Genomic DNA, 22,359 nt, shown 5'->3' with positions numbered 1-22,359 from the left:
TTTCCAGAGGTAGAGGCCTCAACTGGAATCAAGGCTGAGTTGCATTAGGCACTGTGCAGACACATCATAGGAAACAGTCTGTACCGCAGTGAGCTTACAGTCTAAATAGACACAACCAACAAAGATGGGAGGGAGAAGAGAACCACAGAGTGGGGAAGTGACTTGCTGAAGGGCACAAAGCAGGTCAGTGGCAGATCCAGGAAAAGACCCCATCTCTCCTGAGGTCCTGTCCACTGGGCCACAATCTCTTTCTAATTGTATGGTATTTCCCTAGTTGGTGCCCTCCTGCCCCAGGAGCTCGGGTCAAGAAGAATTCCAGAATGGTGGTGTTACTGGTGTGGGGCATACCATGTAGGTTTAACCATAACATGCCCCATACGAGTGTGTGTAATTAGAGGAGAGTAGCTGCAAATAATGTCTATTACCTGTGTTGCAGGTGGTGCTACCTGCTTCCCTTATCCAGCTGTTGGGGGTTTAATTCTAAAAAGCACCGTTTTATTATGGTATTTTAATAGCATTTGCTGGACTCATTTTTTCCACTGCCTAATGTGCACCAGATGAGAGGAAATGCCACTTGAGTAGCCCCCATTAACGGCGTTTGCATCCCTGGGCATGAGGATTTTGTTTTTAATTTTAACGAGTACAGTAACAAGATCTGAGTCTGATTTGACGCCCAAAGGCAGATTCCTCATCTGTCTATAGTGCCACAGAAATTCCACAGTCCTGGCTGAGCCTGGGCAGCCCTGACTTGAGGAACATCCCCTTGGAATGCTTTTTAGTAGGCAAAACTAGTGCCTGACTATTGGATATGGAGGCTCATAACTCATCTTTTATCAGGCCATTCAGGTTTTTGATGATAATTGCTACACTCTGTCAATTTAGTAGCAGCAACAAAACTTTCAAAGACCTTTTTGAGTAAATAAATATTTCTCAAATTATGCAGGAAGCATCATAAAATTGCCACTTTCCTTACCATAAAACCAGCTAATTGTAGTTTTGTAACTTCATTGCTGGGAGCTGAACGTGCTATATAAGCAGGAGAGCACTTGGGGGAAAACACTTATAGCTAGGGGTTTAACTCAAGAAGCTGTGGCTTTGGGTTGTCTGGACCAAATGAAAACCCTCTTGGCGTGACTTTACCTCCTAGAATGATAGCTGCAGCATTCAGAAAAACACGGTGCTGGCAGTGTTACCAACTCTCCTGATTTTAGCGCAAGTCTCCCCGTATTTAATGTTCATCTTACAGCCCCCAGATCCTGAAGTCATGCTATTTGGTGAGAATCTCCGCTTCTCTTAAAAACACCTCCAAAAGGTGTCAGATTGATAAATATTGATCTCTACCTGCAATTCTACATTGGCTCTGCTGCTAATGCATTTGATATGACTTCAATAAATAAATAATGGCCATGCTGCAGGTTCCCGTGTGCTCTGTGTGGACTGGTCTCAATCTGTCAATTTATAAGTAATACGTTCCACCTTCCAGGAGAGGAGCAAGAGGGAAGATAATGGAGGAGAAGTGGAGGACAGAACAATAAGAGCAGATGAGGGACTGGGGCTGGAAGGATGGAGAATGAGAGCGAGAGAGAGTGGAGTAGAAGAGCTAAGAAAAATAGCATTGTAATTAACCTGCAGAGAAGTGAGAAGGTATCAGAGAGGTGCAAGATGCTCCCAAAGCCCTTTCCCTAAATACCAACTGTTTTTTCTCCCTTTTGCTGTCCCTCCTCTCTCTCTCATGATAAGGCTCTCCAGGGATGAAGATCTACATTGACCCCTTCACTTATGAGGACCCCAACGAGGCTGTCCGTGAGTTTGCCAAGGAGATTGACGTCTCCTTCGTGAAGATTGAAGAAGTCATTGGAGCAGGTGTGTCTCATTTCACCATTGGGTGTCTTTCCCCATCCACCCTCTCCACAACTCCTGCATCTTCCTTTCTCTCCCTCCCTTTCATTTTACATCCAGTCATAGCTCAGAACGGACCAGCTAACTCATTCAGTTAAAATAAAAAAAGATTCACACTTCTGCCTACAGCCTGAGTTCTGAATACTCTTCTGAGGTTTGGGAGGGTTTGGTTAACTTATTAATTCATTGATCTTGGTGCTTCTTTGACCTCTTGGTTTAACTTTCAGGAAATAACAAGAGAAAGTTGGACATCTCTCTCGCTCTCTATCACCTGAAGCATTTGTAGTATTATTGTTAAATTACTGTATTATGCCAGTAGAATAATAATAGAGAAAATGAGAAGTTGTGAGGAAGATTCAAAGAACCAATTGATGGTTTCAAATTTGAGGTCAGATTAATCTCACTGCTTTATGCTGCTCTGTCAATGCAAAGCAACTGCAAATCTGACTTAAACATGAACCATTCTAGTGATCTGTAGGTGTCATTACCTTCTGCACAAGAGATCTATAATTTAGGCTACCCATTATTTGCTCTATAATACATTCAAGCTAGGTAGTTTTACATCTGGGGATTGGAGAACTTTAAAGGATACTGTCAATTAGTTTGAGGCCTAAAATTTATATATTGTTAAAAAGAAAAGGCAGGACAGGGTCAAGAGGTTATAGAACATCATAACTTGAGCTCTTTGGTAAACTGGAGATTTTTGCATGGAAAATTTTGGCTCGTCATTCAAAGAAACCCAAACTGAAAAGGCTTCAGTTTTCAACAGCTGAAAAGTTTCTGTTTTAAGGTGTTTTGTTTTTTTAATTTCTGATGCAAAATCAGAAATGATCAAAGACAGAAGACACTTTCCAAGGAAACAAAAAATGTGAAAATCCAATTTTCTGACAAAAATTATGTTGACGAAGACTTTTCCACCAACCCTAATGATAACATAGATATGGATCTATTTCAAATAAACTCCATTATTTTGGATGCAAACTTTCCCCTGTAGATCTGAAACCCCTGTGAAAAAACAGCATTGTCCCACTAACGTCCATGTAAAACAGGAAGTTAAACTTGACTCTAAACAAAAGTGAAACTGACCCACTTACTTTCACATTCCAAGAGGAGTGAAATGCAAAAAAGAAACAGTGTCAATTATAACATTTTAGATTTAGGAATCCTTTTGTTTTACTGATATCTTAGGCTCTGATCCTGCATGCTCTTTTGCACAGATGAACCATGGCATCCACACAAAGCTCCATTAACACTGGAAGAGTTGCATAGGGGTGCAGGGTTGTATCCAGGTAGAGCAGTTTGTAGGCTCAGGAATATTCTTAGTAGCAGAGGAGTGGATGCTTTTGACACTGCCCCTTTAAGAGGGGGATGACAAATAGTATTAAGAGGACACTGTGCATATATTTCATCCAATCAGATTGGAGCCTTGGCAGCTATGTGATACTGCTGTTCTTTACCATGCTTTGTTGTGGTGGAGAAGGAGGAGGTGGTTGCAACTGATATTCTTGCAATTGCAGGGGAGTTTGGAGAAGTGTATAAAGGACGTCTGAAACTGCCCAGCAAGAGGGAAATCTATGTGGCCATTAAGACATTAAAGGCTGGCTACTCTGAGAAGCAGCGTAGGGATTTCCTGAGTGAGGCCAGCATCATGGGACAGTTTGACCACCCAAATATCATTCGGCTGGAAGGAGTGGTGACCAAAAGCCGGCCAGTTATGATCATCACAGAGTTTATGGAGAATGGAGCTCTGGACTCCTTTCTGAGGGTAAGGAAGCATGATAGCCTCATTGGCTGCTCATCTACAATAGCACTGGAATGGAGTCACGTTCACTGGAATTGAGTCATGCTGTGTTGTAGAAGATCCATTGTGGTCAAACCTCTAACAGCTGGGCTCATGGAGGACGTGGCCTCCCGGGGGAACCCTAATAACTGACCTAAGAAACAATATCAAGAGAGGGCGAGATTCTCAAACGTGCCTAAGGGATTTTGGAGCACGAATCCTGTTGTCTTTCAGTGAGGCTTGTGATCCTAAATCTCTTGGGCACTGATGAAAATCTCCCCCAGAGGGCTCAGCAAGAGGAAAGGGTTGCTGTGCCCACTAATACAGAAGGGGAAATGAAGAAATCCATGAAGAGAAAGGCCAGTTTTTGAGTGAAAAGAGAAACCATAACTCTGAGGGCTGGGGATTCCACTCCCACCAGGAACCACCCCAAATAAAAGTGCTTTGCTACTGCCTGGGGACCTGATCATCATTCTAGGTGAGGTAGGTGAGGTGAAGGGAGGCAAGTATAGGAAGCAGGAGAGGCCTTGCAAGGACTGGTAATGTTAGATCAAAACTGAGAATTTCTGAATCACTGAGGCATGGGCAGCTATTTGAAGTGGTCTAGAACTGGAGGGAAGGGGGGGCGGGGGCATGACCAGAATTCAAGAAGTGCCCTTTTATTTTCTCACTACATATTTGAAGCCAGCTTTGAGCATTTTTAGCATCAGCTTGTAGCATCATGGAGCATCAGCGACAAGAGGTCCGCTGTGTGACTCCAAACACTGCTCTTTCGTGGACAGTGTTTATCTCATTACGGGATCTGAGATCATCTGGAGGAAGCAGCTGCTGCAGCAACAGTATTAATCCTCACACGGCAGGGAAAACATCCGTCCTTCTTTGTACTGGCATCTTAGGTGGTGTGTCCTAGGGGTCTGGAGGCAGCTCAAAGGCAATCTGACCCAGAGCTCTGGTGCACACCTCTCTAGAGGTTGGGAGGTAGGGGAAGGAGGGTGCAGGAAAGAGGGAGGGAAAAGAAGCCAGGGAAGGAGAGACAGGAAAGGAAGAGGGAAGAAGAGGAGAAGGGAGGGGTAAACACTTACACTGAGATTTTCAAAGGGAGTTGGAAGAATGATTAATGGGAACTGAACATCCGAATCCTGTTAATGCCACCTTCTTTCCAACGCTCAGAAGCAGGTAATTTATATGTCTAATTTCAGTCTTGATGTAAAAATAGCATCGCTAATTGGTGCATCAGCTGCTTAGAAAGATAGCAAAGTAGGTCATCAGTGTCCCTCCATGGGGGCCAGCCCAAAGTAACGAAATACTTGAGGGCCCCAGAGTCAGATTGACCTTTGTGTGCATGCACAAAGAGTCGGGAGGGAGACACTGTTGTGAGGAGCCTTGCACCCCCATGCAGGTGCCTGGAACAATTGCAGTCTCTGTGCTTTCCAGAACTGACAGATTGCTCCCTGCTGTTGGCATCATACTCATAGAGGCCCCAAAAAGGGAGAGGGAGGAGGTGCCCTTTAATAAGATGGCCACATTTTCCACATGATAGACTCTGATGTCAGTCTTCTGGGAACGTTGACCTTTATGTTCTCTATGGAGAGTCCTGAATTTGAATGGTCTTTCCCTCCCACCCTGAGCCCTGTGTCCGTGGGAAGGCCTAGGGAAGCCTGATCTGCTTTCTCTTGTTCCATAATGTGGGTTGCCCAGAATCTAACACTTTTTGGTGGGGGTCAGGGGAGGCAAGAATTGAAAAGAGAGAAAAAAATGGCCTGAAAAATAAAAAGATGCCCAGAAGGGTTTTTTAATTTTAAGAGACAATGGAGCTAGACACAGATTTTTAGAGATGACTTTTTCCTAAATTAGTTAAAAAAAAACCACACCAAACAACAACAACCACCTGATCATCCTGACACCAAACACAACAGAAACTGGACTTTCAGGCTGAAAATGTGCTAAATGGGAGCTCGGTGGTTGTTGTTCATATCACAGTAATGTCTGGAGGCCTCAGCCATGCTCAGGTCCCATAGCGCTAGGTGCTGTACATGCACCTAGTGATAGTCCCTGCCCCAAGCAGCTTACAGTCTCACTACATAGGAGAACTGACTGGCCCAGAGTCACAGGTTTGTTTGGATAATGGAGTTATCTATTACCCCAGGAATAGCTGGATCATTCTAATTATGGCACCTGCTCTTTATGACTGCAGCAAAACGACGGGCAGTTCACAGTCATCCAACTGGTGGGGATGCTCAGGGGAATTGCTGCGGGAATGAAGTACCTTGCGGAGATGAACTACGTGCACCGGGACCTTGCCGCCAGAAACATCCTGGTCAATAGTAACTTGGTGTGCAAAGTGTCTGACTTTGGCCTCTCACGCTATCTGCAAGATGATACCTCTGACCCAACCTATACCAGCTCCTTGGTATGTACCTTCTGCCCTGCTGCATGCTCCCCCTTTCCCGATCTCACTTTGCTTCCACAAAATTGCATTGCTTCCTGGGGCCTTTCCCACTTCAGGGGCAGTTCATTACAGCTGGACCCTGTGGGGAGGGTTACAAAGGGCAGTGAGTTGCCCAGGTCCCACCGAAAGGGGGAAGTAAATAGGAGCAGCCGGGTGGGTGAGTGGGAGATCCTTGGGGGCTCTTCTTCTATTTCTTGCCCTGGCCTTTATAAATCCCAGCCACAACCCTGCTGTGGAATTTAGGGCTGTAGGCCCGCTGCAGAACAACATCAGAGCTCAGTCTGATGGAATGATGGGATTGTAGATTCCAGTGTTCATCGGCAATAGCTTCTTTGGGCTGCATTTGCAAAGATATTTAGGTGCCTAAAGATGCAGATAGGAACTCAGTGGCATTTTCCAAAGTGCGTAGGTGAGTTTGGTGCCCATCATCATCTTTAGGCACCCAAGTACACTTGTAAATCTGGCCCTTTCTCGCCACTTGCCCTTCAAATGACATTAAAGCATCCTGTGATTTCTTTCTCTTTGTACCTCTCCCTGCCTTCTCTCTCTGTCGCTCCTTTCGTCATCATCCTTTCTTTCTCTTTTTCTCCCCTTCCCTTTCCTGTTCCTTCTCATTGTTTTTTCTCTCTTGTCCCCTCCCTCTCAAGTTTTTCTGTGCTCTTGGCTACTTTTCAAATGAGAATTTCTCTCTCTTCCATTAAATGAACGGGGAAGGGGGTGAACAGTGGGGATCTGGGAAGAGGTGCAGAAGGGGAAGCACAAGGAAGACTGATTGCATATAGGAGGTGTTTTAAGTACAGCTACAGTACCACTCTAATCCTGAGCTATCTTTCTCTGCTGGAAATTGTTCCGGGCATTAATTAAAGAGACAAATCTAATCCAAGCTCCACTATTCCCCAGTCACTGTTCTCTTGCTTAATTAACTCATTTGTAGGTAATCCCAGTTCTCCCCCACTCCCTCATTGTCTCCTGGTTCACCTGCGGTAGCCTAGCACTCTCCTCTTGGTGCCTGCAGTAGGGAAGATAACAGAACCCTGGTCCCCTCTAGAACATTCTTTTGGAATCATTCTGCCATCAGGAACTTGGCCTCTGGATACTGTCGGATTCTGTCAGAAATGGGGAGGGGAGGGAATAAGAAGATACTTGGGTGATTATGATATTTGGAGTGAATGAAATAAATAAACCACACGTTATGCTAAGATTCAGTTTATAAATACCCATAAAGGGTTAATATATGATTGATAGATGTCATAATATACTACAGACATGAGTCATGTATATTATAGATGGTTATAAGTGCCTCATCAGTTGGTTATAAAACATGGTTACGAACAACCCGTTGGACTGTACCACAATCTGTAAGAATGGATTAATCATTTATTAACCCTTTATAAACCATAGTAGTAATAATATGATCCGCGCATGCCTTGGAGAGTGAAAACAAGGAGCACACAGTTTTTATTGGCAGCAGTAATAAAGGGGTTGAGGATTGTAGATCAGCAACAAAGCAGGTCACGTCTATGTTGCTCAATAAGTACAATTTAAAATATCAGAGGGGTAGCTGTGTTAGTCTATATCCACAAAAACAACGAGGAGTCCGGTGGCACCTTAGAGACTGACAGATTTATTTGGGCATAAGCTTTCGTGGGTAAAAACCCCACTTCTTCAGATGCATGGAGTGAAAAATTACAGATGCAGGCATAAATATACTGACACATGAGGAGAAGGGAGTAATTTGTAATTTTCACTCCATGCATCTGAAGAAGTGGGCTTTTTACCAACGAAAGCTTATGCCCAAATAAATCTGTCAGTCTTTAAGGTGCCACCGGACTCCTTGTTGTTTTTGTACAATGTAAAATGTAAAGTTTTTTTAAAGTAAAGGATTAAAGCGACTTCAGTAGGAGTTTACCTGAGCAGTGAACTTACGGGTTTGGTCCAAACCACTGAAGATTTCAAATCAGTAACAAAATACGTGTGCAGGCTTGACCGGTGACAACGGCACTCTAAACTGAACAATTTCTCCTTTGTCTTCTTGTCAAGTCCTCTGTTCAGACTGTTCAGTGTGCCGGGTTGTTCCCCAGCTCCAGCATGGAACTAACCTATGAATTGAACCTCCTTGTGGCTAGGGAGCTGCTGTGGAATTCAGAGGGATGGTTTTGACCTTTGAAGCCTGAACTGGTTTGGGGGGTGGCTCTCAGAGAGCCCACCTTTCTCACGTGGCTGCCATTATGATCAACGGAGCTTCCTCAATTCAATCAGGAGGGAGCTGAGGATGTGGTGATCTCTGTGAAGGCCTCTTGGCACTGAAATCCACATCTCCCCTGGTTGCATCAGAGCCTGGATTTGTTAACTTTCTGGCCATGCTGCAGAGAGCCTCCCCCACTCCTTTTGCATAGGGCACAGATCAAGTCTTTATGAGCTATGAGGAAATGCCTGCTGGGTAGAGGGATTGTTGTTACACGGGGCAGAGGGTTGGCCCACTGCATGGAATCTGAATTATAGTGTGTAATGTAATTTGTGGCAGAATGCACTTGTGGGATGAGCACCTTTTGGATGTGATCGAATAGAAGTAAATAAATAAGGAGAGACACCAAATGTAGGAAACAGAGGTAGCTGGGAATGTGGCCCATTGATGTCAATGGAATTAAGCCAATTCACATAGGCTTTGGGTCTGGGCCAGGGTCCGATCCTGCTGCTCTTGACTTAAATGGCAATACTGCCTAGTAAGGAGCATGGATTGTGGCATATTAAGTCAAACAATGTCATTTGAGATAACATGCCCAGCACTAGCTGCTGGGAGAAGGCTTGAAGTGGCCTTTCCCACCTTTTGAGATAAAATGGATTCTCTCCTCTGTGTTTATATTTAATTCATGCCGTACTAGGCCTTCCCAGCAGCCGGGAAATGATGCTCTGTCTGCAATTACATCACTGCCTCCCACAGCAGGTTTGAGGCTCTGGGGAAAAGGCAGGAAAAACAAGCTGGCAGTCACTTTCTCAGTTTGTAGTTATTTAACTAGTATTTTTGCCATCCGTCTTTAAAGAGCACCTGACACGTCATGGACAGCTATGGAAAACATTCGTGTGAAACAATTTCTGAAATGATTCAGCCCAGAGTAAATACCAGGCATATTCTGCATTTTCCCTACCTCCCCCATTATTTTAACTATTACTGGAGTCATTTACATGGAAATGTGATTGTTGTTCTCCAACAGTTCATATGCTCCTGCTGCTTATTCCCCACTGAAGTCGTAACCCTCTGAATGTGACATCGTAATTCTTGCCAAGGTAACAAGAAATGATGTCACAAGCAGAATTATGGGGCAGATTCTCCATGGAGCTGGGACACTTTAAATCAGATGAGGATATTGCATTGTATTGTCTGGTGGGAGATAACCAAAGGTAGATGAACGCTTAAGAAATGAAGATTCTGTTTTCATGTGTTGATAAGAATCAAGGTTCTAAACCTCCTTCCCCATGAAAATGAGCTATTCTAAACAGGATGGTTTAGGACCTTTCCCATGGGATTTTTTAACACAACCTCATGGGTTCAAATCAGCAGCAGGAAAAAGGAGGGATCCTTTCCTGGAGCAGCTTTGACCTCTTCTGGTCATTTTATTGCAGTACTTGAAATGATTTTCTGGGACTAGGGGTGATAAGATTTGGGTGTAGCTTCCCCTTAGTGGTTGAGTGTAATAGACTCATTACATTTAATGGGAGTTATTCAGATGTACATTGAAGGGGAAAGAGACCCTGGTCTACAGCATTCTATATCTTTTGCATAGAGACCTAAAGGTCTATATGGTAAATCCCATATATAGGGGAAATGTGTTCTCTATAAATCACAGTTGCAGTAATGATGCTCTAATTGAAGTAGGATTCACTGCCATTATGAGAGCCTTCTCTCAGGGGCCAATAACTTTCTGGGAAAAAAAATTACCCTTCGGACTGAAATTTCTCTTGCTTCTTAGTCCACGGGTGTCTGAATTTGGAAATGTCGCTAGAATGACACGGAGCAGTCTGTGGGGTAGCTGAATATGAAGAAGTGTGGGTCTGAGTCTCCAGTGCCTTGTGATTGATGCGTTTATTAGGCCTGCACAAAGTGGGAGTACAGTGCTACCGTCCAGATTTGATAGCCCTTTATGCCCACTTTGCACTGGGGTAAATGATGACACACGTTGGAAGGTAGTGGAGCGTCAGTCTCACATCCCTGTGGCTTTCTTTCCTTTGTTCTTTATGGCTAATGATCGTTTATACGAAACCAGGATCTTTTGTTTCTTTGAGCATCCCTCTGTTCTTTTACCGCACCCCAGATGAAGTTGGAGGGCCAAATTCTCGGCTGGCATAAATTGCCACAGCCCCACTGAAGAAAAGGGAGCTGTGTGGATTTATACCAGCGAAGAGTTTGACTCATAATGTCCTGGTTGTGACACCAAAGTGCTTTGCCGTGAAAATGATGCTGATGTGACAAGCAATTTCCTGTATCCGCAGCTGCTGGTTGGGACTAGATCCCTGTTGACCATCCCAGCAGCAGGAATGATTCCCTTCCCTTTCTTTGCCATGGCAGCTCAGAGAGACGTATTTCAATATGTGGAGTGAACGTCAACTAAATGAAACCGGCATTGCCCCTACATCATGTTTTTAATTTAAAACCGAGTGATGAAAATACCTGCTAACCCTCAGCTGGTGCAAGTGCTATTCATGGCAAGCTGTCATCTCTGCACCAAGGGCATCTGCTCTCATCCCTCACCCTTCCCTGCCACCGTCCCCAGGGAAGGGGCCTGAAGACAGGGAAGCGTACGTGCTTCGTGATGCAAAGCAGCCCAGGGTGTAGAAGTGTCACTCAGGGTAGAACTCTGAAGGCTGAAGTTTCTACTTTACATGCAAGGAGGAGCAAGGAGGCAGCTGTTGCTGCCAGCCTTTGACGTCTGCTTTCAGGCTTCGGGAGACCAGAGCACCTACAGATTCTCTGTGGGAAATGCAGAGTCCTTTTAAACACCCGCGCGCACATTCATTAGCATTCATGGAAGCATCTAACGTAGTATTCCTAGTGCAGGTTCTCCAGATGAGTTAACTCTTTCATTGAAGGAGTCAGTCAACAAAATGCCAGCAATGCTAAAGGCCAGAGCGATCTGTGCTCCCATCATTTAGCTGCATTTGCCATATACGGTAGCACTCGATTAACATAAATTTCCCCACCCTAAAGCTGGCATAGGGCACATCCCCTTCATGGCTTTAGCCTCACCAGAGTGGGAAGGGAATAAGTATGGCAGGTACTTCATTCCTACCTGTTGCTTGTGAATGGAGGAGAGACAGGTTTTGACTTCAGTTGTACAAGTGCAAACATGGAGTAATTCAATTAATTTTACTGAAGTTTCTCTAGATTTGCACCGGCATAGGTGAGTTTCTATCTTTCGGATAAACTGTTGTTGTCACATATGTAGGGTCCTACCAAATTCATGTGAAAAACTCAGCACAGCCTGTGAAATCTGGTCTCCCTCATGAAATCTGGCTATTTTAGGGGGTTGTGGGATTGCCACACTTACTTCTGAGCCGCCTTCAGAGCTGGGTTGCCAGTTAGCAGTGGCTGCTGGCTGTGCACCCAGCTCTGAAGGCTCTGCCACTACCAGCAAAATTGCAGAAGTGAGGGTGGCAGGACATGGGGGTGTTGTCACTTTTTTTTGTGGGGGGGGGAGTGGGTGATATGGGTGACTACCCAGGGCACTGTGATTGGGGAGAGTGCTATAGTCACCTTCTCACAGGCAGCCCAAGGCTTCTTTGCACCCAAGCTCTGGGGAGGGGCAAGGTTGGGGGCACCCCAGCCAGGGGCTCCTACCATGCATTGGGCTCCAGCTACAGAGGGACAGGCCTTTCTCTTCTCTTGCACGGGCCACTACCAGGGCCAGGGCAGACCAACCTCCTCTGGTGGCACAGAAGTAATGGTTCCAATGCCATACTATGCCACCCTCACTTCTGTGCTGCTGCTGGCAGCGGCGCTGCCTTTAGAGCTGGGCTTCCAGCCAGCAGCCGCTGCTATCCGGCCACCCAGCTCTGAAGGCAGCACAGAAGTAAGTGTGGCAATACCACAACCCCCTAAAATAGCCAGATTTCACAGGGGAGACCAGTTTTCACAGTCCGTGCCACGTTTTTCACATGAAAATCCCAACATATGTGACAACAACAGTTTATCCAAAAGTTAGAAACTCACCTATGCCAGTGTGAATCCGGAGAAACTAGCAGTGTCACAGAAGGAAGAGTGGCAATATTGTGACCCCCCGGGCTCCCTTTTGGGTCAGGACCTCCATGGTTACAATACCATGAAATTTCAGATTTAAATATCTGAAACCATGAAATTTAAGATTTTATAAATCCTATGACTGTAAAATTTACCAAAATAGACCGTGAATTTAGTAGGACCCTACACACAGCAGCGGCTCCAGGCACCAATGCTCCAAGTGCGTGCCTGGGGTGGCAAGTCGCAGGGGGCGCCCTGCTGGTCCCTGCGAGGGTGGCAGTCAGGCAGCCTTTGGTGGCATGCCTGCAGGAGGTCTGCCAGTCCCGCAGATTCGGCAGAAACTCGGCGGTGGGTACGCCGAAGCCATGGGACTGGTGGACCTCCCACAGGCAAGCCGCCGAATCCGCGGGACTGGGGACCTGCCGCAGGTGTGCCGCCGAAAGCCGCCTGACTGCCGTGCTTGGGGCGGCAAAAAAGCTAGAGCCGCCCCTGCCTACACACATGGTTTGGAATCTCAGCTACAAGGCCTGCAGCCAGACCACCCTGCGTTATGATCCTCTCAGGTGCCATGAGCTAAGTTACAGGGTCAGGCTGGCTCAGCACTTATGTGGGAGACCTCTCACGAGCAGCTTGGAAGGGAGTGCCATTAGTAACTCCTGAGATGTGTCCTTGATGCTGATTGCTTGGTTCTGATCTCACACCAACATAACTCAATCAACTTCACTGAGAGACGAATGAGGTCCTGAGTCTTTTCTAAAGTAATGCCTAGCACCGTAGCATGAGGGCAGCATGCTGCTGAAGTTGGCATCTTCTGGATGAGATAGAAAATGGAAGTCCTGATCAATCTCCTAGTACTGTTTGTGATCTCTGGGGTGATAACCCTGCCATCCTAGCCAAATGCCAGCTCACACACTTGCATTGGATCTCAAATTCTTTCTACTGCACTGGATCTAATTCTTCCCCTCCTGTCCTTCGAAGATACATGCAACATTATTACGTGCTATGGGACAATTTATTTGTGAGGCGAGTGCATTTCAGGGATGGATGATGTGATGCTTGTTTATAAAAGATATCTCAGCTGGTTAGTTGTATCATACAGCACATGGGTATCTTTTGGGATGAAAAAGATACTATATAAATTCAAGATAATGTTATTGTGAGACTAGACCCCCTGGATTATAAAACCATAATAAAAGAGTAGAGAAGTAACTCATACAGCTAAAAGAAAAGGAAAATGTAGGGACAAATTAGAGGAATCCTTTTGACATGTTACTAAATAAGTGACCTATTTCATCCTTATTCACCTACATTTCTATTTAACAAATAGTTTTATTAGAGGGACAAAAGTGGGTGAGATCTTTTATTGGATCAACTTCTATTGGTGAGAGAGACAAGTTTTCAAGCTACACAAAGCTCTTCTTCAGGTGTTTACATGTCTTTTCATCTACATGCCCTTGATGTCATTTTTTAAAATAGTTTTCCTCCATAAATATAGTTTCCTCTCCCTTTCCCTCTCTCTCCCCTTTGTGTGCATTAACTTGTCCTCAGTAGCAGCGGTAGCAAGGGGGTGTCTCTGAAGAATAGTTGTAATAGTAGTTGGGGGATTTGATATTGTATTTTGGGTGGGCATTAGATTTTCCTTCAGACAACCTTTTGCCAGCTTGCCCTGCAGACCCTTATTTGGGCACCCTGCTGCAGCATCTTCATCCTTTTGAGGATCACCTTAAAATGACAGAGAGCTTAAGGGAGTGGAGTAGTGTTGACATCTACTGGGGGTTATAGACAGATCCAGGAGGTGGAATTGGTTGCTGGGGTTCAGGCATGTAGATTAATGTTGTTGTGATCAGGGTAGGCAAGGCAGGAATGATAAGATAAATCTGAGCATTGGGTGTTGTGCAAGGCTTTGCCTTGTAGTGAAACTTAGGGTATTAGTAAACGACAATCTGTTTTATGTTGCTGAATGCAAGATAGGTAGGTAGCCATTATTTAATGAAGGAGGAGGTCCCAGCTTTGCATAGCTGAGACCTGGCTGGGTGTTGCTTCTGAACCATTGCTGTTGAAGGTCTCTTCAGCTGGGTATATTCATCAGCATTAGGGAAATGGGGAGGTGCTGTATCTGTGCTTTTATCATCTAAACTTAGGTCCAGGTGGTCTCCCACCCCAGCGCTAGCTCTACTAGATAGTAGGTAAGATGCTATGTGCAGTACCCCTCAGCTCCTGATTCAAGGCAATGTAATGTAATCGGGATCCATTTTGGGTCAATTTGGAAGCCGAGGTTGGTGCTCAATGGTGTGGTGTCCTTACAGAGCAGGATGTCATGCGGTGAGTGCATTACAGCAGTGCTTCAAGGCTTGCCTTGGCTCCCAGTTAGGAGCGTTGGGTTTGACCTATATTGTCCTCAGTGGTTTGGGACAGGGTTATTTCAGAGACTGCCTCTCTCCCTTTTGCCCTACTTCCACAGCTGTAGCAAGTGAAGGCTCTCAAGCTGTGGTTTCCTTGCTCTAGATGAGAGGGGAGCTGGTGGCAACTGAAAAGTCCCTCTACTCTAGAATGTTTTCCCTGCTTAGGTCCACCAGAGGCTGGATATGTTAGCTGTGTGGACACGCTACAAAGCTCATCTGTTGTCTCAGTCTTTTGACTTAGGAGCGGGGGGAAGGGTCAATGGCAGTGACATGGGGTTATGATTTGTGTTGATCTGTTTTGGATGCAGAATTTTTAATTCTCAGTACACCTGGTTCGACAGCTTGTTTGTGTTGTAGGTATTTTGATTCCTCTTCTGCTCTGTACATTTAATTATTGTGCAGCACCTAGAGGTGTGAACAGCTGCTTAGCAAACTGAGGGAGAAGGCTGGTGGCAGGTCTGGGTAATTCCTAAGTACTTTTGTCCCAAGGGGTGATAGACAGTCCAGGGCATACAATTGAACTGCTTGTCCTTCTTCTTCAGGGTGGGAAGATCCCGGTGAGGTGGACAGCCCCTGAGGCCATTGCCTACCGCAAGTTCACCTCTGCCAGTGATGTCTGGAGTTACGGCATTGTCATGTGGGAAGTGATGTCCTTTGGAGAGAGGCCGTACTGGGACATGTCCAACCAAGATGTGAGTGTTCTGGTCACTATCTCTGTGTGTGGATCAGTCTCCAAGGGGAAGAACCAAGTGCTGCTATTCTAACTCCCCACCCCGCCCAGCCTCTCCCAGCAGGAATCACTGCAAAGAACGGTGTAGGAATGCTGACAGCCACTGCACTCCAAGACTGTTCCAGCAGAAGTCACCATGGGAATAGGATAGCCGTATATCATGGAAAACCAGGAGTCTTTTGGTCTCCAGGGCCTCCTGGGGTGGGTTCACATCAATGGGTGTGTGTGTGTGTCTAAACTCCTTTGAAATTTGAGCTGGTCAGCAGTAACCCATTGTGATATCAAAGATTTCTGCTTCCACTGAGATTCGGGAGAGACACTAGGGGCGTGAAGAGTACAGGCTATTCCTCCCAGCACTGGCCTACTGCCCCTCTTCAGCCTCAGTGCCCGACCCGGGGTTGTGTGAGAAGGAAAGCAGGGGGTCCAGGAGGCTGTGTGAAGACAGAAGGAATGGGCCTCCAAGCTCTGTCAGTGCCCTACAATGGGATTTCATTACTGCAAATAAGGAAGTCAGGGCTGGGACAGGTGGCTCAAACATATTTATCATGGCTGCTAGCCAGCAGCCAGCCTGCCCCAGTCTGTTCCTAACCACAGTGAGTTTTAACAGTATCTGTTTCTTTGCAACACAGTGTACGTTAAGCCTGAGAAAGGGGATGATGGGGAGAAAATATGGGTTATGGGGATGGAGCCAGGACAGCAGAAGCTTCCTAACACTGGGGGGTGGGCACCAGCATCCAAACTTTGGCCCCACCCCTGGGCCGTCCCTTCCTCCCACTCCCACATCCCCTCTTTTCCCTGAGCCCTCGCCCTCACACAGCCTCTTCCCCCCAAGACCCCTCTCCCCACTGTTCATCCTTACAGCTGTAAAAAGTGGTGGGGCCATGGCCCCCCGCCCCCCCCCCCCCACCATTCTGGCACCCTTGGGACAGAGGCTCAGGGATGAAGGAGGAGACGGAGATAGAAAGTGGGGGTGTGGGGAGGCAGAATGGGGTGATGGGGAAGTAGGGAGACAGAACAGGGTGAGTGAAAGAGAGAGAGAATGGGAAGGAGAGGTAAGAGGAAAAGAATGGGGCAAGAGGATGGGGTTAAGAGACAAGCAGAGGAGGCGAGTGGTTGAGGAGATGGAGAGGGATGAGTGGCCACATTTTCACTGGCACTATCACTGCCTCAGCAGCCAAAACCCTTCCTTACCAATCCTCCCCAATTTAGCCTTCCCTGTGTGTAGGAGCATTACCTGCCTGGGAGCAGGACCAGACACAGGCCTCAGTGCTTGGATTTCAGACCATCTGGATTTGGATCCGAGGCACATTTGGCACATCCATGCACTTGGTTTGCCTGGTGCTGAGTCCCCCAGCTTGATACTGGTCTACTCCCCCACCCCTCCCAGCCCTTTCCATTTGGGGGCGCCAGATGATGGGGAATAAGAGACTCCTCTCCCTCCCACTGTATGACAGCCACAGAACAGGGGTGAGGGGCTCGTTTTTCATTCCCTCCTATATATTTGGGAAGAGAAAGACCTGGCTCCATCCCTCTCTGGGTCTTTGGGTGACACAAGAGCATGAAAGGCCCTTAGTCCTGAGTATATGGGGGGCTCACCTGGATGCACACACCACAAATATCGCTTTAGATTTGGCAGCAGTCCCTCTCCAGAAGTCACTGCAGAGAGTAGTGCAGAAGCTCTTGCTGTGAGGTGTTAGCTCACAGCTACTCCAGCCCCAGCCTCTCAACCTGTGCAGCAGTGGATGGTTTTCAAGATGAAAAAGGCTGATGAATGAAAGGTTTTAAGATGGGAAATTGGGAAGAAAAACCAGTAGGCTGATAATTGGACTTCAGGAAGCCGGAAGGCCTTTGAAAATGTTCAGAGGGTTTATAACCCAGGGAGAGAGACTTGGTAGTTCAACTACTGTACTCCAGTTTGATCGGCAGAGATAATGAGAGTGGCAGCTCTCCACAGAGAGAGACTACAATACCCTTGACTCATCAGAGCTCAAATTAACCTCTGAGTGCCTTGGTTCCATCCGAGCCAGCAACACCACTTCGGCTCCTTTTGCCTGCGAACACACCGCTTTCCCACATCCACATCATTAACGGGGAGAACACCGTAGCCGGTGGCAAGGATTCTGCCTCGGAGAGAGGAGAGGGCAGCGGTGGCAAAGTGATTACTTTCGTAGGTTCCCTTCAGTGCTTAGATGCCTGTATCTGTGCTAGTGCAGGCAGCTGTGTTCATTACTGTCACAGGTGCACCAGTGTACTGCAGAGTCCATCTTTCCCTGAAAACCTTGCTTTTAGAACACAAAGCTCTTTGCTCTGGTATTGGGTCAGATCATCCCTCTTGTAAAGCCTCTGCTGCATCACTGAAGTCAGTGGAGATACAGCCATTTACGCCAGCCGTGAATCTGACCCAGTGAATTTGGGAACTCTTGCCTTTAGCGTGAATCTTTTGGCCAGTGGAAAGGTTGATTTTTTCCAGGGTGGATGTTGCTTTGATGAAGGTATGGGTTGGTTTTGATTTTTGAACTTTGATGACTGTTCTGAGCTTTATTCCTCTATTAACCTGCTGGTTTCATGCTCCTTCTCCCTGCAGGTAATCAATGCAATTGAGCAAGATTACCGTCTTCCCCCTCCTATGGACTGCCCAGCTGCGCTGCACCAGCTCATGCTAGACTGCTGGCAGAAAGACCGTAACACCCGCCCTCGCTTCACTGAGATAGTCAACACCCTAGATAAAATGATCCGAAACCCGGCAAGCCTCAAAACTGTGGCTACCATCACCGCTGTGTGAGTCTCAAAGTGCCCTGATACTATATGTGCAGTGGGAAGTTCTGGGAGAGTCAATGGTTAGGTTTTGCGAACTCATCACTTAATGTTCCAAGCCATGGATGTAGGACAGGGTTGGGCAAACTACAGCCCGTGGGCCGGATCCATCCCCTCAGGATTTTGGATCCAGCCCATGAGATTGCCCGTGGAGCTGTGGGCCCCGCTCCGTTCCAGGAAGCACCTGGCACCAATCCCTGCGGCCTCTGGGGGGAGGGGGGCAGAGGGCTCCATACGCTGCTCTTGCCTGTGGGTACCTCCCTCAAAGCTCCCATTGGCCAGGACTGGGGAACCACCTGCCCTGGCCCCGGTGCGCACTGCTGCCACCCCGGAGCTGCTCCAGGTAAGCGGTGCCAGGCCAGAACCTCTCCTGCACCCTCACCCCAACTCCCTGCCCTGAGCCCCCTGCCTGCACCCCAACCCTCTGCCGCACCCCACACCCCTCCTTCACCCCAACCCCCTGCCCTGAGCCCACTGCTATACCTCGCACCCCTCCTGCACCCCAACTCCCTGCCCTGAGCCCCTGCCGCACCCTGCACACCTCCTCTGCCCCAACCCCTTGCCCTGAGTCCCTTCCTGCACACCACTCTCCCTCCCACACCCTGCACTCCCTCCCGCACCACAACCCCCTGTTCCAGCCCTACATTCATGGCCCTTCATGCAGTTTCCCCACCCAGACGTGGCCCTCAGGCCAAAAAGTTTGCCCACCCCTGATGTAGGGTCATAGACCTAGTTGAGTTGTTGCTAGGCAATCAATTATCTAATTAATTTTGCTTTTCTTTTTTGTTGACAAATCATTCATGACCCAGTCAAGATTTGTGCAAATGTATCCACTATAAATAGCCATAAGCCAAATACCACAATGAACAATTGTTGTTGTTCATGGGTGGACTCTTTGCTATTGGTTATTTGTGGCATGTGATTGATGGTGAAAGTCACATGGTATTGTTTCTGCCCTTTAATTGGATACTGAAACTTTTTAAACAGGAGAATAATGAAAGACAAATAATGAATAGTACCCATGCACCAAATACCCATGCAAATAGTGGTGGTGTAAAAGGAATTCTCCAAACTTTCAGATATATAATATCTGTGCATGAAAATAATCCTGAACAGTGAATAATAAAAGACATGAGCAAGACAGAATCAAATAGCCATGGTAGAATCAAATGGCTGTGCAGATGTTAGTGAACACTGAGTTTGCAGTATGCAGGGGCAGTATGGATAGGATAGGCTAGGATAGGACGGTATAGTGACTCAGCGTTCCCAGGTACACTTCTGCCTCCTTGCTGAAAAGGCTGTGATCCATTACCTCATGAAAACAGACTTTTGTGCCGATGTGCCACAAACCTTCACAAATCCTGCCTCTGTCACAAGTTACCATCTCCAGGACCACTTTTAACTCCATATAAAGACCTTGGCCTTCCAAACCATCTGCAAAGGACCTGTCCAGACCACACTTAGAAAGAGTTATGTTGTTAGCAGTCCACCCATCCTGCACATGTTCTACAATCCAATAGCCACAGTAAGTAGGACACTATCTGCAGTGCCTTTCAGCTCAGATGTAAGGTCTCTCTGTCTTCCCAGGTATTTTGGGGGTAGCGGCAAGAGGTGTGGGAGGGTATGGTGGAGGACTGAGAGTTCAGGAAATGTTGGAGGGATTTAAGATTTTTGGCAGCAATCCAAAATAGATGGACTTTATTTACATTTGGGGGTGGGGGGACTGGGATAGGTGTATTTTTAATAAGCACAAAATAAATGTACTTCTCAGTCATAGACTGGCAATGCTTCACTGATTATACACAAGGTAAAGTGCTGGCAACCCAGCATGACCCTGTTTCTAGCTGGCTGGTTTCACCCTTGTTTTTGATCTACAGCATCTGTTGGCTTGTGTTTCCAGTCCAGCTTGACCTAGGCTCCTTTCTGTTGTGTTTCAGGCCTTCTCAGCCTCTGTTAGACCGCTCCATCCCAGATTTCACTGCCTTTACCTCAGTAGAAGATTGGTTAAGCGCCATTAAAATGAGCCAGTACAGAGACAACTTCCTGACTGCTGGCTTCACCTCCCTCCAGCTTGTTGCCCAGATGACCTCAGAGTAAGTGGCGCATACAGTGTACTCACCTAAACTCTTTGTCAGCTCCCACTGAAGTCATTGGAAAGACTTCCATTGACTTCTGTGGGAGGAAGATCTGACTCCAAAAGACTGACTTTCTCTTGAGATTGTCAGTGCTTCTTGGTCGAGACAGGGTCAGAAGTAATATGAGAATTGCCTTTCTTGTGGTAGTTTACTACTTTCTCTTCCAGGAAAAAAACACACCAGGAAATGGAAAAAATAAATAACCTCAAATCAGCCAACTTTTTTGAACTTCAGATAGGTTTGGTTTGAGTTTGAGGCAAATATTCAGGTTGCTTTTTGGTCTGTCCAATACATGATTGCTTATGAGCCTGCAAATACAGGTCCACTGCTTTAGATTTAGAGACGGGACACCTTTTATTCTGCTTTTCTCTCCTATCTCATCAGTGACACTAAAGAACAAAATAAGGTGTCTCTGGGACAAATACCCTGAAACATATTAAAGAGTGTAAAATTAAGACATCTAAACTGAACTACCTGTTGTTTTTTTACAGAGATCTCCTGAGAATAGGGGTGACTTTGGCCGGACACCAGAAGAAGATTCTGAACAGTGTCCAGTCTATGAGAGTACAGATGAGTCAGTCTCCAACCTCGATGGCATGACGTCTCTCATTTTATGGGGATGGGAAAGGGAGGAACAGACTGACAAAGCAGTGAAAAATGTGGAAGGGTTGAATTATCGTCTGAGAACTGTAGCAGCTGCAGACAAAGAACACATGGGACTCGTTTCTAACCGGCAGCTTCCGTTTCTCACTAACAGAAGCACACTTACCAATGCCAGGGGAAACAGCATATAAATAAATATAAATATGTACAAATCATATATTTAAAAGACAATGAAGACAAACCAATGTGTGTTGGGGAAAAAAATAAACTCCAATCCTACCACCAGTGAGCAGTAGTCAAAACTGATAAGAAACAAGGGGCCAGTGGGGTGGGGAGAGGTGCAAGAATTGAGTTTCCAACCCAGAGAAACCATCTTCACAACGACATTCCTTTTCTTTTCTTCTTTTGCTCCCCTCCCTGACCCTCTCTCCCACACCCTATTCCCTTTCTACTCATGATCTATGTGGAAGTGTCTTCAAAAGTATCCACAGCTACCTACTGTAATATCAAGATATTGTTCTGTCAAGTACCAAAGGACTTCACTGACCACTGCATGGGGGATCCAAATAAATCCAGTTAATGTCTTCATATTGAAGAAGAGATGTACCTTCAATAGAAAACCTTGTTTTTCTTTTGCTTGCATTTTTTTGCAAAAAGGAAAAAAAACATAATGGAAAAAGAAAAAGGTGTTCCCATGTGCGTGCTTGCACATTTGTATGTGTACTTTGTCAACTTACTGTGGATTCACTGCTTCTCCATAACAGAGAAAACAAACCAACCCAAGTGGAATGGACGGTAAATTCATAACCTCCAGTGGCACTGGTGGTGTTGGGGAAGGGACCAGTGACTGGCTTTGCTTTCTGTCTGGATCAATTGCACCTGGAATGTTTAATGAGAAATAAGAGAAAAATAAAGCAAACCCAACTCTCAATGTTTTTGCAAACTTGGAGGAAGAAGCAAAGGAACAGTCAGGTTGGATACTGCATGGGTTTCATATGGGATTATTATGAGATGCACAGTGTTTGTTACGGGATTGTTGACTGCAGAGGCAACAGGAAAAGAAGACGGAGAGAGACACTCTGGAAAATAGACTGGTTAGTCCTCCAGCATCTCTGTGATCTGCAAAAGATGGCTATGGAGAACTTTTTTTTCCATCGTGCGGACCTAAAGATTTTGCTATTAAATTACTGACTTAGGTTTCATGGCTTCAGAGGTAGGTCCATATGTTTTGCGTGCCTCTGTGTCCATCCATCCTTCCCTATTGTATCTCTTTGCTCACTTCACTGAGGCATCTTCCACTGAATGTTTTCCGGTG

The 22,359-nt window shown here is 46.3% G+C and overlaps 1 protein-coding gene and 1 long non-coding RNA gene across 4 annotated transcripts in view; one reads left to right on the top strand and one right to left on the bottom strand.

Moving 5' to 3' along the window:
- The window catches only part of LOC120372267, a 76,399-nt gene extending 67,947 nt beyond the window's left edge, over nt 1-8,452 (bottom strand). Inside the window, exons 1-2 of the long non-coding RNA XR_005584823.1 lie at nt 8,038-8,452; nt 7,107-7,234 (exon numbers count right to left, since the gene is read on the bottom strand). This is a non-coding gene — a long non-coding RNA (uncharacterized LOC120372267). The remainder of the gene's footprint in view (nt 1-7,106; nt 7,235-8,037) is intronic.
- Nucleotides 1-21,329, top strand: part of EPHB1 (EPH receptor B1) — a 393,781-nt gene extending 372,452 nt beyond the window's left edge. For all 3 annotated transcript variants that reach the window (XM_039489198.1, XM_039489199.1, XM_039489197.1), the window contains exons 10-16: nt 1,741-1,863; nt 3,417-3,664; nt 5,874-6,089; nt 15,305-15,454; nt 18,077-18,270; nt 20,244-20,399; nt 20,933-21,329. In XM_039489198.1, the coding sequence (XP_039345132.1) occupies nt 1,741-1,863; nt 3,417-3,664; nt 5,874-6,089; nt 15,305-15,454; nt 18,077-18,270; nt 20,244-20,399; nt 20,933-21,041 (1,196 nt within the window). In that variant the 3' untranslated portion in view covers nt 21,042-21,329. The remainder of the gene's footprint in view (nt 1-1,740; nt 1,864-3,416; nt 3,665-5,873; nt 6,090-15,304; nt 15,455-18,076; nt 18,271-20,243; nt 20,400-20,932) is intronic.
- The last annotated feature ends 1,030 nt before the right edge of the window (nt 21,330-22,359 follow it).

Source organism: Mauremys reevesii, linkage group 9 (assembly GCF_016161935.1).
Source record: "Mauremys reevesii isolate NIE-2019 linkage group 9, ASM1616193v1, whole genome shotgun sequence".
NCBI classification, from domain to species: Eukaryota; Metazoa; Chordata; order Testudines; family Geoemydidae; genus Mauremys; species Mauremys reevesii.
This window is presented reverse-complemented; position numbering and strand designations above follow the sequence as displayed.